Source organism: Spermophilus citellus (genome assembly GCF_964194105.1).
Source record: "Spermophilus citellus genome assembly, chromosome: 6".
In the NCBI taxonomy this organism is placed as follows: domain Eukaryota; kingdom Metazoa; phylum Chordata; class Mammalia; order Rodentia; family Sciuridae; genus Spermophilus; species Spermophilus citellus.
In genome coordinates, this window is record NC_138187.1 from 14,288,870 (window position 1) to 14,315,189 (window position 26,320).

General features: G+C 46.1%; 1 protein-coding gene across 2 annotated transcripts; it reads left to right on the forward strand.

Moving 5' to 3' along the window:
• Positions 1-1,676: 1,676 nt before the first annotated feature.
• On the forward strand, positions 1,677-25,973 carry ACSM5 (acyl-CoA synthetase medium chain family member 5). 2 transcript variants are annotated; one of them, XM_081296905.1, is made up of 14 exons: positions 1,677-1,831; positions 4,068-4,290; positions 7,001-7,211; positions 8,779-8,986; positions 10,399-10,542; positions 12,763-12,916; positions 15,174-15,253; positions 16,700-16,823; positions 17,847-17,927; positions 18,054-18,155; positions 22,278-22,405; positions 22,489-22,588; positions 24,506-24,625; positions 25,080-25,973. In XM_081296905.1, the coding sequence occupies exons 2-14, from the start codon at positions 4,087-4,089 to the stop codon at positions 25,161-25,163; spliced, it is 1,740 nt and encodes a 579-aa protein (XP_081153031.1). In that variant the 5' UTR covers positions 1,677-1,831; positions 4,068-4,086; the 3' UTR covers positions 25,164-25,973. The 2 variants fall into 2 exon arrangements, with proteins under 2 accessions (XP_081153031.1, XP_081153032.1); XM_081296906.1 differs by lacking the exons at positions 22,278-22,405; positions 22,489-22,588; positions 24,506-24,625; positions 25,080-25,973 and adding an exon at positions 19,241-19,579.
• Positions 25,974-26,320: the final 347 nt, after the last annotated feature.

Below are 26,320 nucleotides of genomic sequence, written 5' to 3' on the forward strand. Positions count from 1 at the left end.
CCCTGTCCTCTTTCCAAATTTCCTTCATGGTGTCCATCACTTTCTAAGTTCCAGGTCATTCCTGTTGCCTACCAAGTTCCAGGTGTCGGATAGACGCTCTTTGAGTGAATCAGTGAAAGGCCGTTACTATTACTGACATCGTCATTGTTGTGGTCACAATTTGCAGGCTTTGGCCTCTGCCGTGCTCCTGCCATGGAGTGTCGGTGGACAGTGGCGACACTGAGATCCGATTGCTTGAAGAACAGCCAATCCATCCATCCACCCCAGAGCGGAGACTGTAAATCTAGATATGGCTGGAAATTCAGAGATAAGAGTGTCACCCGGGACTTAGTAGAGGACACGGTGGCCAAGCCTGCCAAGGAGAAGAGCTGCTCACCTGGAAATAGGCCACTCTGACCCAACCAGCAATAAGACAGAGCCCCCCGGCGTGGGGTGGGGGGGGTTGATTACAGAAAGGGCTAAACACCCGAGTCCTCTCTACAGGACGCCCAGGGCTCCTCTTCCATCAGGGGACGTGGGCTCAGTTCTAGGGATAAGGGAGATGCTCTAAAGATGGAATGAAGTTTCTCCAGGTCCTAGAGACAGGGAACTCTCCCGGGTTTGGTGTGATTCTATAAAAACAAAACCATGTCCACATTTTGTACCCAGAATGACAGACATCAATTGCTACGCACAGAATGTCTCCGCATAATGCATTTCAGATAGAAAATGATGAGTAAATATCAACCCCCCCTTCATTGGACCTGACAAATATTTATTGAACTCTCCCATTATGGCAGGTGCTATATAAGTGCTGGGGACATAGTAGTGCCAAGGAGCCAAAATATATGTCCTCATGGAGCTCACATCCTAGCATGTGTACATGGAGGGAAAAACAAAGTAAATAAATAAATAAAAATATGGAACATTAGGAAGTCATCAGGGCCAAGGAGAAAAGCCAGGGACTTCAGGGTAGGAGGTGTTGGGGGCCGGGGAGGGGAAGAGCTGGTCTCTGGGAGGTGGTGACCGGGGCACACACAGCCAGCCTCGCAGAGGCACAGGAGTGCACCCCGGGCTGGCAGGAGTTCCCGGCAACAGGTCCTGGGAAACCCGACAAGTCAGGGCCACAGTGGCTGCTGCTGTCCTCAGAGAAGGTGTCCCAGCCCTCAGCCAGATCCTCAGGGGACAGCAGGACCAGTGTGGCTGGAACAGAAAGAGCAAGAAGACAAGAAGGGGAAGGACGGCAGGAAGTGACGTGGGATGAGGCGGCCTGTGGGTGGTTCTTTACCGTCTTACTTGGTGTAGTACAGTCGGTACTGTCACCGTCATTACTTTTAGTAAATTCATAGAGCTGTGTTGCAGTGTCACCCAGATGGAGAACAATTGCATCACCTCAGAGATGCCCCACGTGACCCCGGCGGCCACTGTGCGATCACATGCCACCCCTGCTAATCTGGGGCCACCCCTCCGTGACTTTCTCCATGGACAGGAGGGTCATGAGCAGAGAGTGGGCGAGGCCTGGCCCCTGTCATGCCCACTACTGTATCCTTTCTGTTTCAACAGAACAATGTCCTCCTTGTCCTTTTGGATTAGTTGGCAAACTAAGTCCCCAGGGAACACCCAACAGTAGGCAGGCGTCCACGTTGGAGGGAACTTGGAGTGCAGCCTGGCAGGGACCCAGTGTCCTGAGCAGCTGGCTCCAGGACCTGCCCTCTCGTGGCTCCCTCTGAGGCCAAAGTTCCCTGTGAGTCAGCAACTTGCTTGAAAAAGGAATTGCTAAGGGCTCTCAGGTCTACCCTTTAGCAGGAGCAGAACACAGACGCCTTCTGCATTTCCTGGGTCCAAGAACAAGGTAACCGGGCGAGAAATCCTCCACAGAACGGCCTTGGGAAACCACAGAGGGAGGCCGGGATTCTAATCAGCAGTTGTGAAAAAATAGGAAATCCAGCCGGGAGCGGTGGTGCACGCCTGTAATCCCGGCAGCTCCGGGAGGCTGAGTCCAGAGCCAGCCTCAGCAGCTGAGTGAGGCCCTAAAACAACTCATGGAAACCCTGTCTCTAAATAAAATATTAAAAAGGGTTGGAGATGTGGTTCGGTGGTTAAGCACCCTGGGGTTCAATCTCTGGTTAAAAAAAAATTAAATCTAGGAAATCTAGGGGTGCAAAGCCAAGACTCAGGCTTGGGACAGAATTTAGGAGCCATTAAGAGGGGAAGGGAGAGAATCTCCAGGGCCTCAGGCCCAAAATTAGTGGCCACAGCTGAGCCTGGGAGGCTGGGAGGCTGGGAGGCTGGGAGGCCGGGAGGCCGGGAGGCTGAGAGGTGAGGTGAAAAGTTATTTCTGCATTTTCTTTATTTTCTTTATTGCCTCTTTTTCTTTATTTGCAAAATGGAGAAAATGATATTTATATCATAGGGGTATCATAAATGTTTTAATGAAATAATATTTATATAGCATTTTCAATGTGCTTAGAACACAGTGAGCCTTCGATGCATGGTAGTGCGGTTGGATTTCCTGGTTATTGTGAAGTATTGTAATTGTTGTTATTGCCATATTCGGTTATTATTACCAAGAGGAAGTTGGCAGAGAGAACTGAAACAGGGGACACAGCCCCTAGGTCACCGCTTCTAGAACTTTGATGAGCACTCAATACATCTGGGGATCCAGCTGACGTGCGGATTCTAGTTCCACAGGTGTGGGGTGGAGACTGAGGCTCTGCAGTTTCACAAGTGCCCAGATGGTGGAGCTGGTCCAGAGACCATCCTTTCAGTAGCAGGACACCAAAACAGCCCGGCGCAGTACCGTGTCACTGCCCACCTGTGACTCTTGGGTACTCAAAGTGTGGCCTGTCCAAATTGGGGTGTGCTTGCTGGGGGGGAATGCATATTGCATTTCAGGGATTTAGTACAAGAAAAAGCAAAATACCTCTGTTCATTAGATTTTCATTGCTGAGACAGAATAACTGAGGAAAACAACTTTAAGGAGGAAAAATTTATTTGGGCTCATGGTTTCAGAGATTTGGGTTCATGGTTGGCTGGCTCCATGGTATCTGAGCCCAGGGTAAGGCAGAGCATCATGGCAAGGGGGCAAAGCTGCTCAGCTCATGGCTGCCAGGAAGTGAGGACGGAGGGAGAGAAAGAGAGAAAGGGCCTGGGATATACAAGATGTACCCTGCTTGGGCATGACCCCAGGGACCGTCTTCCTCCAACCGGGTGCCATCTCCTGCAGTCTCCACCACCTCCTGGTAATCCACTCAGCTGTGAATCCCCCACTGATGGCAGAGCCCTCATGATCGATCAGTCCCCAAAGCTCCGCCTTTGAACATTGCCGCCTTGGGAACCAAGCCTTCCAGATTCACACCATCACCTTACCTCTTTAATCCTTTGCTTTCACACTGATTCCGTATGGAAATGATAATATTTTCCATATACCTGGCTTAAGAAGACATTATGATAAATATCACCTGTTTCTTTTTACTCCTCTTCATGAAAGTACTAGAAAGTTCTAAGTTGAGTATGCGGTCCATGTTCTGTTTCTGCTGCCAGAGAGCTCTCTTTGGCTGAGCCAGGCCAGTTCAGGATTGATCAAAGGGTATTAGAGGGAATAATTAACAGAGAGGATTGTGAATGCTCCAACACAAAGGAATGATGACTATCTAAGTAATGACTATGCCAGTCACCCTAATCTGATCATTACCCAATTGTATCTGTTTTTTGAAATGTCGCACTGTACCCCACCAATGTGTTGAATTACTATGTGTCAATTAACAATGTATTTTAAGAGTTTTTTTTTTTAATATAACAACAAACATGAGAGGGATTCCTTTTAGACTTGGCTTTGAGAAGTGGGCTTGGAGTTAAGGACCTCAGGCCCACAAAGACCCACAAGTAATGAGAGGTGAGAGAGGAGGGAGGGGTGGGCCTTAGATTCAGAGAAGGGGAAATGACCAATGTTACATAACTGAACGGAGCCTGGATTCCAACACTGTGTCCAGTATGAGCAGCAGTCACCCTCAGGGCTGGCCACAGGGTTCTCCCAACCCCCCAACGCAGGATTCAGATGATGGCCTCTCTCCTCTCTTTGGTGACAGGCAAGAGGCAACAGACGACATGAGGCTGTGGCTGAGATGCAGGGTCCTCCAGGCGCTCAAGAGCTCCCGGGGATTCTGCGGATCTCATGGGCACCTGTCACCTTTCCCTGCCCCTCGGAAGATCGTGGGCACATGGGAAGCCATCAGTCTGGGGAGGCAGCCGGTGCCTGAGTACTTCAACTTTGCCCATGACGTGCTGGATGTGTGGAGTCAGCTGGAGAAGGTGAATCCCATCCTGTCCTGGGGCCTCTCGAGGGTATCTGAGGCTGCCCCCACCACCCCAATGAGACTTGAGACTATCAGTTTGATTTGGAAATTTTGACTTTGGAACTTTGCAGATCCTAAAATTTAAATTGTTAGCTTTTAAGCCTTAGGGAAAGTTATGACTAAGTGTTACCAGCTATAAATACCCTTGCATAATCCTGGAGATGTGTCACATTTCTGAGTCCAAATCATACCAGGAGACAGTTATGCCCTCTCTTGATTCCCTTCCAATAACTGTCATCAAGGAAAAGAGGAAGTTTTGCCTTGTGGCTATTCTGTCTTCAATATTTCTCTCACTCTCATTCACTCCCTTCTAAATAAAGAGAAAGTGGAGTTCAGGCTCAACGCTTTTCACAGATCCTAGCAGATACACAGCACTGAGTGAGATAACCCTGACTTCCTCCTGCGACTTGCTTCCTTTCTGTATTGTATTTATGTTAAAATAAAACATTTCATGGATAAAGGAATAGAAATTTTAATTTCAAAGAAACACATTGGTGTTCATTTTAAGATAACCTTGAATGGGATAGACAGCAGAATACATCAGTCACTAGAAAGGCAATTTGTAAAGCAATGGAAATGTAACTGATGTGACACAGCAATCTGTATACGGGGTAAAAATGGGAGTTCATAACCCACTTGAATCAATCTGTGAAATATGGTATGTTAAGAACTATGTAATGTTATGAACAACCAACAATAAAATAATTAAAAAAAAAAAAAAGATCAGGGGAAGATAAATAAATAAAGCTGCATGCATCCAGGGCTGAGCAGGTCTACTCTGCTGGCGTTTATGTTCAAGTCAGACCCAGGCTTACCAAGCAGAGCTAAGCCCTGCATTTTAAAATTAAAAAAAAAAAAAAAAAAAGAAACAATGAGGTCCACACCAGCAGGAGCAGATATGGTAAGTACTGCTGGTGAATTCGGTGAAGCTCAGAGAGGTGAATGAGGGGACAAGATTAAAGGCTGGCTTTGCAGTCAGGTGGACGTGGCTCACTGGAAGTGTGACCTTGGACACGCTGCCTAAGCTTTCTAGGTCTCAGTTTTCTCACCTGTAAAATGGGAGTCACCCCTTATGGCACTCAGAGTTCCTGTGAGAGTTGAATCAGGAACCAATGTGAATATCGCAGTCCCGAGGCTCCATTTCTGCCTACAAAGTCTCAGCTCTTTTTGTCATGCTGGGGGGCAGGAGACGTCCTCAGAGACCTTCTGATGATCCAAAAAAACAAACAAGCAGGATTAAGTCAGCAAAATGGGGGAGTAAGGACCTTCCAAAAACTCTCTGCTTCATAAAAGCAACAAGAGTCAGAGAAATTGTGGGAATCAACTTCCTCAGACTCCAGAAACCAACCAGATACTACAGCAACCAGGGAGTCTGCATCCCAGGACTGACCAAATCGGCAAGAATGGCAAGCCATGTGGCCTTTTCCCACTCCTGAGTCCAAACCCCCACTTGACAGTGACATGGTCACCTTGTCAAACCATATCCTCATTCCCAGGCCTCCCGGAAGCCAGAGAGGAAGCAGAATGGAGCTGGGACCTTTTCCAAAATTCATTCCCAAAGAATTATCATTATTCGAACAGTCTGGTGGTTCTTTAGGAAAACCTCATTTTCAAGGTTATTTGTATTTGACCTGACTCAGACCTCAACCAATCAGAAAAGAATTTTCCCCGGAGTCCATTGGTCAAAAACAAGTACAGACAAGTGTTTTAACTTTGTGGTTACATGATGGGGTGGATCCCAGTCGGGTCAAGCAACAGACAAACCAAAAGCCAAAAATGAGAAGGTAGGGAATGACATATCCCTAGGAGCTTTGAAAATCTCCAATATGTTCCTGGGAATCTCAGAAGCGACATCCCAAGTTGAACTCTGTACACTCCCAGGACTTTGCACATGCTCAAGAAAGACCTAAAAAAACCATAAGCTCTCACCTTGGGCTGACCTGGAGGTTATTGAGCAAACAAGAGGTGAAGGCCAAGGTAGAGTTGCTAATTTGTACACTGTTTCTATTTAGGATAATGAAAATATTTTGAGATTAGATAGTGTTGATGGTTCTGCAACCTTGCAGAATATACTAAAAGCCAAAGAATTGTGAACTTTGATGACTTTAGTGGTAGATGAACAATATTTCAATTTCAAAAAGAGGAATATATAGGAATACATTTCAAAAAAAGGAATATCTTTTGCATTAAGAAGATGGTGTGGGTCCCAGAGGCTCCAGAGACTGAGGCAGGAGAATCACGAGTTCAAAGCCAGCCTCAGCCACTTAATGAGGCCCTAAGTAACTCAGCGAGACACTGTCTCTAAATTAAAAAAAAAAAAAATGTTAAAAAGGTTTGGGGATGTGGCTCAGTGTTCAATCCCAGTACAAAAAAAAAATGGTTTGGGGAAAAGATGTACTAATGATTGCCTAAAGAAACACTAGAAAGATATGGAAGAAACCAATATGGTTTTATTATTAGTGAAAGGGAGGTGAAGTGGGGGACAGGGTAGAGAGGCCCGAGGAAGGGAACAAACCTTCTCCATAAGTGTCTTTCTGTATCACCTTGATTTCTGAGCCTTATAAATATATTGAATGTCTTAACTATAGTAAAAAGTAAAAATGAATTAAAAAAAAAAGTTCTAATGAAGGATTTCTACTTTTTCTTCTTCCTGCACCACCATCTAGGATGGGCACCGGCCCCCGAATCCTGCATTCTGGTGGGTGGATGGTAAAGGAAAGGAGGTCAAATGGAGCTTTGAGGAGCTGGGACATTGGTCCAGGAAGGCAGCCAACATCCTGGCGAGCGTGTGTGGCTTGCAGCCCGGGGACAGAATGATGCTGGTGCTCCCACGGCTTCCAGAGTGGTGGCTGGCCAGCGTGGCTTGCATGCGCACAGGTCAGTGGGCAGGGCTGGGGTTCCAGTTAGGGCTGACACTATCGGCCAGAGGCCCACGGCATCCTGAGTGCCGTGTGGCATTCTGTCTGCCCAACCATCACCATCACCATCTTGACTGCAGCCAAGGGCAAGACCCCAAAGCAATACATAAAAGCAGGTCCTTTCATATGGGCCAAAGTATAAGGAGCCCCTGTGCTTTTCTTGAGCAACTGCTATGTGCCAGTCATGGGGTGAAGTGTTTGGCATGATCGAAATTTCCCTTTGGTTGTTATTATTTTTTTTTGTTACCTAAATTTCCTGTCCCTCCAATTGTATATAGTCATCCTTCTCTTTGAGGTCCAAATAAAATAACCCCAAACCACAACAAATCCCACCATTATATACAACTATAATGAACCTATAAAAAATATGGGAAAAAAAAGGCAAGAAAAAATAAATGGGTATAGCCCATGGGTAGAGCGTGGTGTAAAAGGTATGCTTAGCTCTGGACTTGAACCCCAGCACCAAGTAAATAAATGGCAAATTGTTAAAAAGAACAAGGAAACCACACACCATTTTAACACATCAAGTCTGACATCCTCTCCAACTCTTTAAAAGACACCCAAGCTGATGTCCTGTGCAGGTTACACCCATTTTCTCCTTATACTCTTTTGTTACCTCTCTTCCCCAAAGCACCATCACCAAAACCCTAGGTGGGGCAGACTGGCTCCTGGAAAAAACTAAAACGTGGAGGTGGACTGAGGAATCCCACCGGTCAGCTCCAAGTTGTCGTGCTGGACTCTAAATCCTGCAAAGGGCAAGGACCCTGGTGGGGCTCTCATGCTGCTTGTGACTGGCCCCTTCCTCTCTCTTCTGCCCTCAATAACTGGATGCAGGCGGGGGACGGATCTTTTAGGATCCATTTCCTCTTGTTTGTGAAATCAGAGTGTTGGGCCCCAGGAAATGCTGACCATGGACATTCTGAGCCTGGTTAAAATTGACGCCTGGTTAAAATTGACGCCTGGTTTTTGCTTCCTCTCCTCTTCCCCTTAGGGGGGATGGAATCGGCTTTGGTTGAAGCCATATGAGGGGTCCAGGATCCTCCACCTCATCCTTCCCTTATACCAGCAAGTAACCCACGCCCAACAGAAGGCTGCATTGAGGTATTTCATTTAAAAGCACTGAAAACCCCCGAGCTCGGTGCTCTCTCAGGCAATACAATTCAATCAAGATTTATGGCTGCTTGGCTTTGAACTCCAGCTTTACAACTTATTAGCTTGGTGCTCTTGGGCAAGTTATTTAATTTATTTAAGGCATACAGTTCTAAAACTTAGGGTTTTTTTTTTAATCTACAAAATAGGTATCAAATAGCATGCACTTCCCAAGGTTATGAGAATTAAATAAGATACATCAAGCTCCTCTACAAGCCAAAGCTCCAGGAGCATTTTTGGATTTCTTTATCCTCGTTACCGGCCCCTCTTCCAGCTCGGGCGCCCCAGTCCTCTCCTTCCTGTGATCATCTCTGGTTCCCGCACGCGGGGTCTTCCCTGATGTTGAGCCAACGTCCTCTCCCTGTGCGTGATGCCAGGTGTTGTCATGATTCCTGGCGTCTCCCAGCTGACGGAGAAGGACCTCAAGTACCGGCTGCAGACATCCAGGGCCAAGTCCATTATCACCAGTGACGCCCTGGCTCCGCAGGTGGACGCCATCAGTGCTGACTGCCCCTCCCTCCGGGTCAAGCTCCTGGTGTCGGACAGCGGTCGCCCAGGCTGGATGAACTTCAGGGAACTCCTGCGGTGAGTCGAGGCTCCCTTGGACAATGACAATGACAAAGAAGTCAAGGCATTTCCCCTTTAGCCAACAAGAGACCACAGAAGGCATTGCCGACTGCACACAAAGTGACTCAGAGAGCGACATTCACCTTGGAAGCCAGAATGGTCTGAGATAGAATCCTTGGGACCATCTGAATGTTCCAGGTCACTCACTCAGTCAGTAATCAATGTGTCACTAGCTTTCCTATGCCTTGTTTTTTTTGTACACTGTTGGCAGTAGTTATTGGAGCTCTCAGTGTGGAGGAGCTGACCTATGCCATGCATTCGGTACACAGCAGGCGGCCGATAATAAAATAAGTGCATGCATCATGTGCTTAGGTAAGCAGTCACCTCCATTCCTTTGTGCAGGGAAAGGTTTAATGAACATCTATTTTGTGTCAAGCTTTGTGTTTGGTGCTCAGAATGCAGTCAGTAATGAATAATCTTGAAAAATACCTTAGGAGTTGCAATGTCACATAATTTTACAGGTGAGGAAAAAAGATTTGCAAAAGTGAAGTGACCGACCCAAGATGTTAAAAAAAAATAGTTAAATAAGTGTTGGGATGGAGCCACAGTCACATCTCCCCTGAAGCAAGGACTTGGTGGAAACCTCTCTCCAGATTAGAGGCCGGCATCCAAAAGGGGACCCTCAGAGACTGGAACTATCAAGTCACAAATGTTCGTCAGACCAGATTTCCCTGGGTTCTGTTTAAAATATGGATCCAAAGGTCCCATAGCTGACATAGTTAACCATATATGAGGCAGAGCTCCTGGAATCTGTATTTTTTTTTTAAATCAGCCCATGTGATTTTGATATATTGCCAGTTTGGCCCAGACCAGTGGTTCTCAATTGTAGTTGTTAGTAGAATTTCCTGAGGAGCTTAAAAAGCATTGAGATTCTGATTTCATCTGTCCAAGGTGGGGCCCAGGTAATGGTATTTCTTTTAAAAAACTTACCTGGGGATTCCAAGGTGCAGCCGGGGTTGAGAACCATGAACCATAAATTAGCTGATTCTCCAAATCACAAAACCTTGGGAATTAACCAAATCTCAAACTTCCAAGTTTGGGGAAACCTTTAGAAGTAGTTCTAAGTCCTTAGGAATTGAGGTGGGGATGGGGTCATGCCTAAAAGTGCTGAATTAGGCACATGGATGTGCAAACCTCTCACTCCATGCTCCAAGAATAGGGGGCTCTTTGAGTGAGTCACTTAATCACATCGGGCCCCAGTTTCCTTGTCTGCAAAAGGGTCATCATGAGAGGAGGTGGCTGTAGATAGCCCGAGCTGCCACTCTCTTGAAGCAGCACCTCACATGTATTTATTGAAATGGTAAAAAATATGGTCACTGTTCCCTGTGTCCACTCTTGGGAGTTCCACCCCATGTTTTTACATTTTCCAGAGAGGCATCTGCAGAGCACAAGTGTGTGCAGACCAAGAGTCGAGATGCCCTGGCCATCTACTTCACCAGCGGAACTACTGGGAACCCCAAGATGGTTGAGCACTCCCAGGGCAGCTACGGGCTGGGCTTTGTGGCCAGTGGAAGGTACTGGGCATGGCTTGTCTAGGGGGTGCAAGAGCAGAGCATGGGTGAGTGAGCAGGGGTGTGTGAAGGGGAGAGCGGCAAGAACTGAGGTCAGAAAGCAATGAGAAAAGAGGGGTGCGGTGGCACAGGCCTGTAATCCCAGCAACTCTGGAGGCTGAGGCAGGAGGACCGCGAGTTCAAAGACAGCCTCAGCAGATTAGCGAGGCCCTTAGCAACTCAGCCAGACCCTGTGTCTAAATAAAATATATTTTTTAAAAGGGCTGGGATGTGCCTCAGTGGCGAAGCACCCCGAGGTTCAGAAGGAAGGAAGGAAGGAAGGAAGGAAGGAAGGAAGGAAGGAAGGAAGGAAGGAAGGAAGGAGAAAGAAAGAGAAAAAGAAAGAGAGAGAAAAGGAAAAGAAGCAATGATAGTGCAAATCAGGTAGGGTCCTAGGGTGTTTGGACTTTATTCTGAGTAATGTGAAAAGCCATTGGAGGGTTTTATTTTAAAGTGTGGCAAAATATGCATAATATAAAATTTGCCATTATTAAAAAATAATTTTAGCCAATACATAAAATCATACCTATGTACCATGTGACATTTCCATACACAAAAATATGTTGTGGAATGTTCAGGTCATGGTAAACCTATCCACATCCTCAGTCGGTTATCATTTATTTATGATGAAAATATTCAAAATCCTTTTTGCTAGCCAAAGTTAGCACTTTAAACATTTTAAGTGTATCATTGACTATCCTTAAATATACTCACATTTTTTTTTACAACTGTCACTACCGTCTATAACTTTTAAAATAGATTTCGAAACAGAAACTCCACTTAGCAGGCAATAACTGCCAACTTCCCTCTCCCCTACCCCCCACCCCCAGATATACATGACATTAGAGTGTGGGTTTTTATTTTATTTTATTTTTTATTTTTTGTACTGGGGATTGAACCCAGGGGTGCTTAACCACTGAGCCCCATCTCCAACCCTTTTCTATATTTTATTTAGAGACAGGGTCTCCCTGAGTTGCTTAGGGCCTCGCTAGGTTGCTGAGGCTGACCTTGAATTTATGATCTTCCGGCCTCAGACATATTGTACACATATGGAATATAACTTACTCCAATTAGGAGCCTACTCTTGTTCTTGTACTTTCCATCTGTATGCATTTGACCACTCCAGGTACTTCATGTAAATTTGCCTTTATGTAAATATTTGCTCTTTGGTTTTGAAACTTGGCTTCTTTCACTTAGCATGGTAAGTTTCATCCATTTTGTAACAGGTGTCAAAATTTCATTACTTTTTTAAGGCTGAAAAAATATTCCATGGTGGGCACAGGAAACATTTTTTAGATGCACTCATCTATTGGTCGACACTTGGGACACTTGAGCCATTGTCATGAATGTTGCTGTGGACACATGTGTGCAAATATCTGTTCAAGTCCTTGCTTTTAATTCTTGGGGGAGACACACTCAGAAACAGAATGGCTCAATCGCAGAGCAATTCTATGTTTGATTTTTTTTTTTTTAAGAAACAGAAAATTTTGAACAGAAGAGTGACACAATATGCCTTTGTGCTGTTTTTCTACAGGCTCACACACTATGTTGGGTTGATGATAAATGCCAGGAACAAAGGGTGACAGGAGGGTCAAGGAAGGGGCTGGTGCATTAAGAGGAAAGGGTGCTGATCGTCCAGGGGAGCCGTAGCCACAGGGTGAGAACAGAGAAGATTCCCAGTGTGTTCTGAATATAGATATAGGGAGATTTGCTGACTGTTTCAACGTGGAATGAGAGAGACAAGGGTCAAGGATGACGCTGAGTTGTATGGCAATCAATGAAATGGAGAAGATGGTGGAATGAGCCTGCCCATGGGAGGAAAACCAGGAGTCAATTTTCAGCACTGGAAACTTGAGAGGCGCATTATGCATCTCCATAATTAGTTAAAAGTGGAGATGTTGAGGAGGCATTTGGATCAGCAAGTCTAAAGTCAATGAAAAAGAGATTGGATGAGCTCAGCAAAGAGTTAAGTACATTGAGAAGAGAGAGACCTGTCATTTTAACTCTGTACCACTAGCCTAGATCATAGGTAGATAAAAGACGCTCAATAAATGTTTGTTGAGATAATAGTGGACTTGTGCAGATCTGACTGATCGGGGCTCCAAATAAGGAGATCTGGGTCAGGTAATCCTTTGTAAAGTCAGAAGCATTGCTGGGGGTGCTGACTGTCCCTGTGTTTGACAGGCAGTGGGTGGCCTTGACTGAATCAGACATCTTCTGGAACACCACCGACACTGGTTGGGTGAAGGCAGCCTGGGCTCTCTTCTCTGCTTGGCCTAATGGATCTTGTATTTTTGTGCACGAACTGCCTCGGGTTAATGCCAAAGTCATCCTAAATGTAAGAGACTTTTATGTCTTTGGTGTAAACAAGGTGAGTGTGGTGTCGATTTCAAGGTTGTAGGAGAAAACGCACCAACCGGTGACCATGGGCTTCCTTCCTGCTGATGTTAACCAGGAAGTCTCCCAGGACCTTCTGTAGTCCATTCCTGACCACCTGGCCGTCTTCAATCACTGCTTATGCTCAATCTAGATCCCTAGATATAAATAAGAGCATCTCTCTAGACCTTTGCATATCTTATCTTTTTCTGCCTGGGTTGCCTCTCTCTCTCTCTCTCTACCATCTTCTTTTTTATGATCCTGTTGAGACCCTAGTTATTAGTCAAAATCTTGGGTAAAATCAGAGTCTGCTTCTCAATTCCATATGCTGCTGTCCCTACTGCTCATTGGGTGTCTTTGCCCAACTATAGACCTGAGGCCTGCTGCCCAGTCTCCAAGGGTCTTCTCAGAGGGAGGGAGAATTGATCCTCCCAGTGAAGAAATAGGGCTGCTTTCTTCTGTCCTCCACATCCTGACTGACATTCCCTAAAACATCAGAAGACCCATCTGCCCGTGCTCTGCATGGATGCAAGCTGTATCACATGGTGACTAATGGCACACACTGTGCCATTGGTCAGACCTGGACTGTCATCTTACACCTTCTCTTAGCTAGCAGCTTGGCCTTAGGAAACTCACTTAGACTCCTTAAGTCTCAGTCTCCCCATCTGAAGCACAGAAAGGGATAACATAGTTATATCAAGTGGTCACAAGAATAAAGTGATTCCAGGAACATAGTACATGCTCTACACATGTTAGTTATTATTATCAATCAAACTCATCCGCATCGTCATTTACACAGGACTTGATCAGCCAACACGTGTGTCTTCTCCTTCCATTGCCTCCAGCCCTGACATAGCGTACTCATCATCTTTTGCTATGTAGTAAATCAACTCAAAATTTATAAGCTTAAAACAGAATCATTCATTCGCTCATGGTTTCTAAAGTCAAGAATCTGGAAGTAGCTTAACTAAGTGGTTCCCGAGCAGCAGCTCTCCTGAGGCTGTAGCCAAGATGTCAATGAGGTACCACAAAGTTCTTAGCATTATTATTATTAATATTATATGTATATATTCATATATATATATATATATATATATATATATATATATATATTTAGTTGTAGATGGACACCATACCTTTATTTTATTTTTATGTGGTGCTGAGGATCAAACCCAGTGCCTCACATGTGCTAGGCAAGCGCTCTGCCACTGAGCCACAACCCCAGCTCCTAAGCAGCATTATTAACAGTAACTAAAAGGTAAAAGTAACCCAAATGTCCCTCAATGGATCAGTGAGTAAAGAAGATGTTGTATGAATATTATTCGGCCTTTAAAAAGAAAGAAATTCTGAGATGCTATAACATGGATGAGCCTTGAGGACACTGTGCTAAGTGAAAGAATTCAGGCATAGAAGAACAAATACTCCTACAAATACTACCATCAGGTCCTTAGAGTAGTCAGATTCATAGAGTGTGGGAGGTGGCTACCAGGAATTGGGGCAGAGGGTCAAGGAGAGTTATTGTGTAATGAGTACAGAGTTTCCATTTCAAAAGATAAAAAGAGTTCTGCAGATAGTTGATGGCCACGGTTGCTCAACAATGTGGAAATACTCAGTGCCAGTGAACTGTACTCTTAAAATGAGGAAATCTTCTGTTGTGTGTATTTTGCCTCAGTAATAATTTTTTTTAAAAAAATATGATCTAGGATTGTAGTCATCTCAAGACTTGATCTAGACTGGAGAATCTGCTTAAACACTGGCTTGCGATTTTCAGCAGAGTTTAGTTCCTCACTGGCTTTGGGTCAGAGGTTTCCATTCCTCATTTGTGTACTCCTCCACAGGACTGCTTGAGTGTCCTCACAGCATGGTGGCTTGCTTCTTCCAGAAAGAGTAATCCAAGAGACGCAGAAATAGTGAGAATATTTAAGACAGAGGCCATCCTCTTCATAAGTAATCTCAAAAGTAATATCTGGCCCCTCAACAGAATTCTGTTGGTCCCACAAACCAATTTGGTGCAGTGTGGGAAGGGACCCACAAGGGCACAGATACCAGGAGACAGAGATCATTAGAGGTTACCTTGGAGGCTGGAGGCTGGGCACCACACATAGTTTTCTACTTCTTTCTTCAATAATGAGGATATGAAGAATCAGTTCATTAATCCCTTGTCTATGAAGTTCCACCCCAGGGACTCTTAAAATCTTCCACCTGTTGTTTTTGTTTAGACTCTCTCCACGTTCCCGATAACCACCCTTTGCTGTGTCCCAACCATCTTCCGGCTGCTTGTACAGGAGGATCTGACAAGGTATAGCCTGTCAATTTGGTGCTTTGAGGGCCAAAGAATGTGAATATATGTAACCCCACCCTCTCATTCCAACTCTGTCTCTGTGTCTCTATCTTTTTGTCTCTGTCTCTTTTTTTCTGCCTCTATCTATGTCTATTTGTCTCCTTTATTTCTCTCTCTCTCTCTCTCTCTCTCTCTCTCTCTCTCTCTCACAAGAGTACACACTCATATCCCTTGTAGACACTATTCAAAGATGATTTTCTGGACCCCAGGAATGTATATCCAAATGGAACTAAATAGATTTAAGGCAGTCTGACGTTCCAACACTTGACATTGGCTTTCTTCCTACCATAGGCGATTCCCTCAGCAATGTGTCTGTTTTTATCTGTGAGAGTACAGAAATTGTTGAGCTATTATTTACCACCTATGGAATGAACCTATAGGTCTGGTGGGACTAAAAAGCGTACCACAGTAGGTCTTCTATCTCCCAAACCCAGACTGACCTAAGTCAGCCATTCTTTAGATACCTGCTCGAGAGAAGGTGACAAAATACTGGATGGCTGTCCTACTGGGTGAATCCAAAGCAATGTCGACTGGAAGGCAAGAGCAAGTTGCTGGGGTACCAGAGAATTCCCTCACCCCTCAGTAACATACTAATTCTAATCTGTCTTTCTCTTCACCTACCTCTTATCTTCCCTTATCACACTCTGGCCCTGAAGTGCTTAAAGAGGGAGATCTTACTTGATTCTCAAAGTATGAAATGTAAGAATTCATTCCATTTATCCATCTACTGGACATCACCACATTATGATTTTAGCTGAAAACAGGTTCTGAGTAATTTGTTCAAAAGGAATTTGGTTGAATGGTACTAATCACCACAAGCACTGTGATAACTCTAAGTTCTCAGTACTTAGTGCTTAGTAATACTAAGTAACTCAATCCATCCAATTTGATCCAAAGAGGGGAAAATGATTAAAAGTATATTTGCAATCACTGATTCTTTTTAACACTTCAGAAAATTTGCTGAGCTGAGAGGTTGCTTTCCAACTTAATATCTTTAGAAATTTTTGAACCATTGGAGATTCTCAGAGAACCACTTTTTATCTTCTCAGTTTTAATTGTTTTATCTTTTTCAATCCAGTAATTATCTCAATCACTTTATTATCTATCAGTTTGTTTCTAGCTAAATTATTTTGGCAAATTTACCTGAAACTCACCCAGGTGATTCCCAAATCAGTAGGTTCTAGTTTTTTTTTTTTTCCAAACTCAGTTAAGAATGAATTAAAAAAAAAATTATCTGTCCCTGAGGAACATGCCTAGAAAGCCAGAGGGTGGGGTCCCTGAGGAAGATTCTAAAACAGGGATGTTTATTCCCTAGTGCTCGGGCGGGGGTCTGGACTGGGCCACGTTGCTGGCAGGTGGAAGTGGGGGTCCTGAAAAGGCCACCTGTCTTCTCATTTGACAAAGGTACCAGTTTCACAGCCTGAGGCACTGTTTGACTGGAGGAGAGGCCCTCAACCCTGACGTGAGGGAGAAGTGGAAGAACCAGACGGGCCTGGAGCTTTACGAAGGCTACGGGCAGTCCGAAACAGTGAGTGCTGTGTGGCCAGGTCCCTGCCCCAGTTCACCACCATCTGAGCTCTCAGTCCAGTGGACAAGATCCCTGGCTCCATAGTTCCTCCTGCCTTTCTGTCTGTCCTTTCTCTGATACCTGTCAGGACGGCCCTGTCCCCAGGGTGGAAACACTGCTAACAAAACTCCAACAGCTAGAACCTTTGGGTTTAGAGGTAACTTCACAATTACTCCATGACCAGTAAGCCAGCTCTCCTGGCCAAGGGTGTTGTCTGTCCCCATGGGAACAGCCTACGTGTGTTTTTGGGAGAGCCCCAAATCCTAAGAAGCAACTTCTATAGCCCTCAGGGCAGAGATGTGGAGATCAATGGAATCCTTCAGCTTAGTTATACATTAAGTTCTTGATGTGCAGATGCCCATTCGAGAGCTCCATAAATGAATGTCCCCATGGAAAGAAGACAGAAGGAAGGAAGGAAGGGGAGGTGAAGGGAAAGGAAGAAGAGGGGATAGGAGTGAGGAAGGAGAAAGGTGTGGTTGTCAGCTTTGCAACTCTGTGACCAAAACACCCAACGAGAACAACCTAGAGGAGGAAAAGTTTATTTTGGCTCATGGTTTAAAAGGTTTAATCCATGGTTGGCCAAACCCATTGCTCTGGACCCAAGGTGAAGCAGAACATCATGGTGGACAGGTGATATGGAGGAAAGCTGCATCCTTCATAGCAGCCAGGAAGCAAGAGAAGGAAAGGAGAAAGGGGTACAGGGAAGATGCGCCCTTCTGGGGCACACCTCCAGGGACCCACCTGCCTACAGTCACCATCCAGACAGTTCCTTCAAACGAGGGTGGGCTGACTAGGCTCCAGCTCTCACGATCCAGGCATTTCACCTCCAAAGATTCCTGCATTAGGACAGGGGCTTGGGGGTGGGGGACACCTTCTATCCAAACCATAACAGAAGGAAAAAGGAAAGGAGGAAGAGAGAGAAGAAAGGGAAGAAGGAGAAAGGGAGTGAGGATGAGGCTCCTTATGGGCTCTGGTTCCTTCCAGGTTGTAATCTGTGCTAATCCAAGAGGCTCCACCATCAAGGCGGGGTCCATGGGGAAAGCCTCCCCACCTTACGACGTGCAGGTAGGCCACCTCGGTCACGGCGGGCGAGGAGCAGGACACACGGACCCGCTGGGTACAGGCTGGGCTGGCGGGCGGGCGGCCTGGCTGTGCGGGTGCCCAGACACCACCCCATGATCCCTCGACCAGATTGTGGATGACGAGGGCCACATCCTGCCCCCAGGAGAAGAGGGGAATATCGCCGTGCGCGTCAGACCCACCCGGCCCTTCTGTTTCTTCAACTGCTATCTGGTAAGAGACAGGGAAGGCCACTCTCTCAGCAGTGACTGCGTGCCCAGCCTTGTGCGGCACATTTTATAAATATTTGTTTAACCCTTGAGGTCGTCCTAGGGAGTAGGTTGCTCCTGTTGTCAGCGAGATCCTGTTACTGATATGGAAAGCGACACAGAGAAGTGACATGTAGGTTGTACACACAGGTCGTGGGCTTTCAGTGTTTGAAAGTGACATGCAGGAGGCCTCATTACTTTAAGGATGAGAAAATTCAAGTTCCAGGGAGGGAAAGAACTTACCAAAGGTGAAACTGCAATTTTATGTCAGGGCTGAGTTTTGGGGGTTCTCCTTGCTGCTAAGGCCTCAGGTCCTGGGATTTCAGATCCAGTGTCTGAAATAAACCAGTAGCTAACTTTTCTTTATACCCACTTTGGCTGATATTTATTGAAAGAACGATCAAGGCTTGGTGCCCATTTATTGAAGAACAGCTCTGCATATTTATAGAGCCGGCAGCGGTTTGACAGTTATGACAGTTTAATGGTTGAACAGTTTGACAGTTGGCTGGGGTGCTTTCTGATTGGTGGGTAAGGATCATGTGAGCCAGCAGGGCTAGTCTGATTGGTGGGTAAGGATCAGGTGAGCCAGCAGGGCTAGTCTGATTGGTGGGTAAGGATCAGGTGAGCCAGCAGGGCTAGTCTGATTGGTGGGTAAGGATCAGGTGAGCCAGCAGGGCTCACCACTGGACGGCTCTTCTTGGGAGATGGGGAAATTAGTCTTTGGAGCCGGGGGACTCCCAACATTTATGATGGATTTTTCTCCCAATTCTTTAACATGAAATTCTCAAACCTGGCTGTGCATTAAAAAACAAACAAATAATAATTTAGAAAAAACCTGGGAAGATTCAGCTATTACTGATGATTGTGTCCTACCTCAGACTAATTAAGTCAGAATTTTGGATGCTGTGGGTCAACTTCCCAGGGGATTCAAATGTGTGGCCAAGGTTAAGAACCATTGCTAAAATAGTCAGTCTTTTTGGTCCCTGTGACTAAAATACGAAAAAAAAATCATAAAGAAGGAAAAGTTTATTTTGGCTCGTGGTTTCAGAGATTCAGTCCATGATCAGCCGACTCCATGGCTCTGGGCCCAACGTGAAGCAGAACATCATGGAGAAGAATGTGGTGGGAGAAAGCAGCTCAGGACACGGCAGGCAGGAATCACAGAGAGGTCTACTCACTAGGGACAAAATGTAAACCCCAAAGGCACGTCCCCAGTGACCTAGCTCCTCCAGCCACCCCAACCTGCCTGCAGTGGATTAATCCACTGCTTAGGTTAAAGCTCTCAGAAGCTCATCATTTCACCTCTGAACCTCCTTGTCTCCTCTCACACGTGAGTCCTTGGAGGACACCACACACCCAAACCATAACAACTGCTTTATAGAAATTCCATCTCATGCACATACTCAGCTGTCCATCAGCAGAAAGAAGCAGATAAAAATCAGTCAATTTGTTTTCGTTATGTTGTATTTTAGGGTTTTTATGTCAGTACAAGAGATTTTTTTTTGCTTTATTTTGTTTAAAATAAACTTACTTCTCTGCTGGGGTTGTGGCTCAGCAGTAGAGCACTTGCCTAGCACGTGAGAGGCCCTGGGTTCAATCCTCAGCACTACATTAAAATAAAGGCATTGTGTCCAACTACAATTAAAAAATAAATATAAATAAACTTACTTCTAAATGTAATAATCATGCTAAGCAAGAATAAGGTTAAAATTTTAATATACTTTCTTCTAATATTTTTGTAAGCAGTGAATTAACATTCTTGGAAAAATTGTTCATTATTTATTGAGTGTCTGCTCCATGCCTCTAGGTATACAGTGGCACTCATGGAGTTCACATAACACATCTCTCTGGGTCTGTGAGTACTCCATTGAGGGAATACTAAAGTAATTTTTGAAGTCATTTGCAGGACCAGAACCTCCACTTTTTGTGCATTTTCCTTTCCATCACCCACACCAAAAACTAATTTTCTTTCCATGTCATTAACTAAGAGAAAAATGTGAAATCTTTTTATGAGAATCACGGCATAGGGGAAAATTAATAGAAAATGTCACACCAGGGTTGCTTTGTGAATGAAGGAAATTCAGCAGTATTGACAGGTTAAACACATTCTGCCCCCACAATAAGCATGCACATTTCAAAGTACTGTTGGCCATTACCAAATAGCTGAAATTGCACATGTCAACATAATATAGCTAGGTCTGCCAGGTTTCTGTTCTCGCGAGTAAAATAAAAGGCTCAGGGGTCACTCCAGGTAAACTGGGCTGACTGAGCTGTGCGAAATAACCACACAAGAGACCCAAATACCTTTTTCTTTGGGGTCGCTGTGACGGCTCCTCCGACCTTAAGGGTCCGCAGGAAGAGAGAGCACGTGCTGACCCCTTTTATTGAGGGAAGCTATTGAAATGAGGCAAGGGGTCAGGTTTCAGGGGGCTGAGTCTATCTTCATGATGTCCACTGTCAGCAGGTTGACTGACACCTGGGTAGGCCACACCCAAGGGCACAGTAAGAGAAGGGGACACACAAGGCACTTCCATGGAAGATTCTATCCTAAACAGGGCAAGGGGTTAGATTACAAAGGAACAGGTGAGCATAGCTCCACCCATGGGGCTGTAACAAGACACACCCATGCACAAGACAGCGACCCTCGACCCTCGACCCTCGGACCCAAGAAGGGTGGGGAAAGCTCTGGCACATTTCTGTGACTGAGAGCCTCAGCACCCAGCTGGGGAGTGTGACCCAGTCACATGCAAGGTTGGCCTCCCACATGGGTCCATTTTATGTCTAAGATAAGGAATAGACTCGCTTTCCTAGGGAAAGAAATCGAGAGTGCAGATATCCACTGCAGTGTTGTTCAAAAGAGACAAAGGTGGAGTTCATCACAACTAGTCAACAATCTCTCCTTCTTACTCAACTTCTTAAAAGTATCTTACCTAGTCTTCGGCCTCCCATACACTTTAGAATCCCCTTGCCAAGTTCCATGAAAATGTCTGTTAGCATTTTGGTTGGAGTTGCATTGAATCTATGAATCAACTTGGGGAGAACTGACATTTCTGTTAATGTTTTCTATCTTTCCATTTGTTGATATCTTCTTCAACATTCTGTAGAGTTTTAAGTTTTCTCTGTGTATATCTTACAGTTTGTATTAAGTTTAGGCATTGATAGATTTTTTTTTTGCTTTTTTTCCCCCTCAAATTATATTTGCTCATTTATTTATTGTGGTGTGGGTCTTGAACCCAGGGCCTTGTGCATGTGAGGCAAACACTCTACCAACTGAACTGTATCCTCAGCCCTCAAAGTGTATTTTTTGAAAGGGGTATAATTTACCTGAAATAAAATTCTCTTAAGTTAAGTATGAAGGTCAGTGACTTTTGACAAGTATATACACCTGTGTCACCACCACCAGAGTCACTTGTGGAACATTGTATGGTCACCCCCAAATTCCCTTGTGCTCCTTGGCCGTCAATCCTCCCTACCTCAGACTCCTGGCAATTGGTAAATTATTTATTGTCACTACATAATAATTCTGCCATTAAAAAGACGTTTATATAATGTGGAATCCTAAAACATTCACTCTTGCAAGTCTGGCCTTTTCCAGCATAACGTGTGGCCGGTCACCTAGGTTATTGTATTTATTAGTAATCTGTGTCTTTTTATTGCCAAACAGTAGCTTTCTCTTTAAGATTTTGAGAATCACAGTTTGACTTCTTTTTCCTTCTTGGGCCCTTGCCTCTCCCTTGTAGAGCCTTCTTCCCAATCCCCAAGCCGGGCACAGTGGCACACGCTAGCCCCAGTGGATTGGGAGGCTGAGGCAGGAGGATCACGAGTTCAAAGCCAGCCTCAGCAAGGATAGCACCCTTCTAAAGATGGCGATGGTGGCTGCCCTCGATCTTTCCCTGGAAGCTTCCATCAAATTCCCAGGCCTATAGCCACCTGCTCTGAGGGCAGTTTGGGCCAGCATGGTCTTGGGGACGGCTGGACTTGCTGTTGGGGCTCTCCAGCTTCCTGCATGGGGCTTCTGGGACAGTCAAGAAGCCACACCCTGGGTGGCTGTGCAGAATGTCCTTCATAGACTTCCCTTGTCTTTCAGGAAAATCCCGAGAAGACGGCGGCCTCAGAACGAGGAGACTTCTACATCACAGGGGACCGAGCCCACATGGACAAGGACGGCTACTTTTGGTTCATGGGAAGAAGCGATGATGTGATCAACTCTTCGAGGTCAGCGCGTCTACTCTTTCCTCCTTCCTCTGAAATTCCTCGGGTGGAGGGGAGCCATCTGGAAGTTTCCTTTTCTTTTCCAGCTACCGAATTGGACCTGTGGAGGTGGAGAGCGCGCTTGCCGAGCACCCCGCTGTGCTGGAGTCTGCGGTGGTCAGCAGCCCAGACCCCACCCGGGGGGAGGTGAGCAGGCCTGCCCAGGACACGGCCTCCTGCTTCTGACCCACATTCCCCTGTCCTCACCCTGTCCAGTAACACAAAGTTGAAAGGCCACCAACAGATGCACACTCTTTTTGATTAAGCATTGGCCTCGTGCCTTCAGGGATGCAGAAACTTTCTAGAGGGACACATAGAGAAAATGCCACACTATCATTTTAGGTGGACATTGAACTGGATCCAAAGGACGCTGACTATGGGACCAGAGATCTTGGTGGCAGGGACAGGCTCTGTCATCCATCCTACCCAGTAAACACTTCTTCCTCCTCACAGAGGAGCAAGCAGCAAGTATACCAGACAAGGTTACTGTCAGCTGTAATCCAGGAAGGACAGTCAACTTGAAGATGTCAGAATATGTATATGTGTAGCAAGAGAAAAATGAGCCAATGTTAATAAGCTTGGTTTTCATTGGATAAATGCGAATTGCTTTTTGTGGGTCCCAGAGACACAGATAGAATGGGAAGGATGAGCTTTATATGCAGACCCATGTACTTTTCACTGACTGTAAATCCAAAATAATGCTTCAGTACAAAGCAGTTATCTTCTTTTTATTTTCTTTTTTCTTTTTTTGGGTACTAGGGATTGAACTCAGGGAAACTCGGCCACTGAGCCATATCCCCAGCCCTATTTTGTATTTTATTTAGAGACAGGGTCTCACTGAGTTGCTTAGGACCTTGCTAAATTGCTGAGGCTGGCTTTGAACTTGCGATCCTCCTGCCTCAGCCTCCCAAGCTGCTGGGATTAGAGGCGTGTGCCACTGCTCCCTGCCAAAGCAGTTACCTTATGGAAGCTTTGCTTCACCTTGCCTTTTTAGAAGCACCAGGGCCGGAGCATCAATTCTCACAGTGGTCCCTGGACTGTTCACAGCTGCGTCATCTGGGGCTCTTATTTAAAATTCAGCCTTAAGATCTCAAGTCAGAGCTGCTGAACGAGGCCAGCAGGGGATGCCTCCCAGAGCGTCTGCATGTGAGCCGGCCTCCCCTTGCCAGGCAATTCCCCCCTCCATATCATTTGAGTCCACTGCTATGGAAGGAGGGAGGTGTGAGTCCCATCTGTGGGCTGGAGAGATGACACCTAGGAAACCGTGCCTTGCTCTGCATGCTGGGAGTTGACTGATCTGTGACCAAGGGCTGCCTGCTCCAAGCTCACCTGTGTGCAGTTCGTAGAGTGCAGCTTGGCACAGAGCAAGTGTGCATTGTTGTCACAGTACAGGAGAGCCCTTCCTCAAAGCCAGCTCTACCAGAACGTGAAATCCCAAGGATCTTCCCACCCTGGAAGCAGGAGGGACAGTGATATTGTTGGCCGAGTTTCACGCGGGCATGGACTAACCGCCAAGTGGACTTATCAGAAAGCATGTTTGGTTGTGTCTGAGTTTGGGACACAACCAAATTCCTCCTCCTTGGCAGTAGACACCCTGTAGGAGAAACCTGGACAGGAAAAGCCAAGGTGCAGAACGTCCCTCGGGATAGACCTGGACCAGAAGCTGTCCAGCTCCATATTGGCAGACATGCAGCCTCTGAAAGACCCTCCTGCCCTTGGAGGTAGCCATTTCTCTCAATCCTGCCCGAGCAGACCCATGCCTCATTCTCAGGCAGGAAAACCTGGAAGTAAATGGTCTCCAACGTGTTGGCGTCTTAGGAGAAGCAACGTTGGTTCCTCGTGGTGTCACTCAGGGACAGGGACTAGTCTGAGAACAAACAGGGCTCTGAAGCCCTTCCCCGAGAGCCAATGCTTCTAACTGTTGATCCTGGAAAGGAAGGTGACAGAAAAGTTGATGTTGTCTATTTCACTGGACGTGCCCAAGCCCTGGCAAGTGCGAGTGCTCGTTCACGAGGCTGAAGCGTGGTTCTGGGAGGCTTGACCCCTTCTGTTTTCCCCCTGCAGGTGGTAAAGGCGTTTATAGTTCTTTCTCCAACCTACTCCTCTCATGACCCGGAAGCACTAACCCGGGAACTCCAGGAGCATGTGAAAAGGGTGACCGCCCCCTACAAGTACCCCAGGAAGGCAAGTGTCTGGAATTCTGGGGGAATGAGAAGGGTGCATGCTGGGACAGGTTCCGTGCCTGGTACCGAGGAGCCAGAAATCCATACACCCCCAGTTGCTGGCCTGTTTCTTCACTGGCCCTCCCTGAAGCCCATTTTGTTCTTACCCTATCATTTGACCTTTAACCTGGATGCAGAGGGTGGTGCTGAAATGCTGGCAGAGGTGCTGCAGGGCTGGGCCTGCAACAGGCCATCAACAGGGCTGGGCCCTGCAGCGCCTGGGCTGCCAGCATTTCAGCACCACCCTCTGCATCCGGGTTAAAGGTCAAATCTTGATGGCGATCACTTGGGGAAACCCAGACTCATGGGAGGTTTCCTATGTGGTGGCAGAAGGTGATGACCCCAGGCAGAAGTCTCCTGGGGAAATGATGGTTTCTAAGTGTTTTTTTTTTTTTCTTTTTGTTTTGGGCCCCTAGGTGGCTTTTGTTTCAGAACTGCCGAAGACAGTTTCTGGAAAGATCCAAAGGAGTAAACTGAGGAGCCAAGAATGGGGGAGATGAGGTGCCACCCCAGAAAGGCCCCAGAAGGACCTGGTGGGGTCACTGGTCAGCCCCTGCTTGGAGCATCGTCCTGACAACTTCACAGACATCAACAACGACACTCAGCTTCCAAGGGGGCATCTCCAGAACCTCTGGATGCTCTTAGAACCGAACAGAGAACATCACTGACCCAGAGCACAGAGCCAGGCCCGGTCTAGCCGTGCTCAGCGGCTCAGCTCCCCCCCCCGTCTGGCTGTTCTCGGCATCTTCCTGAAGTGGCACCCCTTTGTCCACAGAAAAGCCCTCTTCCCCAGGGCTGATTTTAGGACTGTCAGCAAAAGAGTTCAATGTAGATAAACTTCCTATTTTCGTGTCACCCTGTTTACTTGGCCACTGGCCGAGAAGATACCAGCACTCCAGGTGCTGAACACCCCGTTATTAGTTATTACAAACATATCCAGTATAGTACTTTGAAGAAATGTGCAGACAAGGCCTCTGGCCTTGAGCTGGGCTTCACAGAGATGTCTACATTTTTAAGATAAGTTACAACTGGCTCCATGGTAACAGCTGGCAGAGGGAGGGAAGAAAGGGGAGAAGAAGCTCCCCCCTTCTCAGGTGCTGTCCTTGAAGAGTTAACTTGCCCAGAACAGTGAAAGAAACAGCTGTTTTTATGTGAACTTCTGCAGACTGTGAACTTCTGAGCCCCTCCCCTTACACACTGGCTATAAAATTCTGAAACTCCCTGAACTCGGGGTTCAGGGGATTAATTGATTACAGCAAAAGCTGTGCCCTCTGAACCTGGCTGCAGCCAAATAAAACTGTTTCCTGCTATCTTTGGTGTCTTGCCTCGTTTGTCCCTACAACATTCCCATTGATCCCTACAAAATGCAGTCACCATGGCCTAGGGGTGCTTGGGGTCTCCTTCCCTGCCAGTGGGAGGGTAAAGGATTAACCCTTTAGATGAAGCCATTTGGTCCTATTTCTAGACCATAAAATTGACCATTCCCTTTAGCTTAGAAATTCCATCTTTGGGAATTAATATAAAAAGAAAGGATTCAAAATGTAGAAAACGTTGGGTGCACCAAGATGTTTGCCGTGGCATTGTTTAAAACTGAAAAAAGAAATCAATGCCAAAGCCATGGGGGGATGATTACATCACAGTCACTTGATAGCTTATT

Excerpts from the sequence above, each read along its gene's own strand:
- ACSM5 (XM_081296905.1), top strand. The coding sequence starts at position 4,087 with ATGAGGCTGTGGCTGAGATGCAGGGTCCTCCAGGCGCTCAAGAGCTCC. Across the intron at positions 4,291-7,000 it reads TGTGGAGTCAGCTGGAGAAG|GATGGGCACCGGCCCCCGAA; the intron begins GTGAATCCCATC and ends ACCACCATCTAG. Across the intron at positions 12,917-15,173 it reads ATGCCAAAGTCATCCTAAAT|ACTCTCTCCACGTTCCCGAT; the intron begins GTAAGAGACTTT and ends GTTTTTGTTTAG.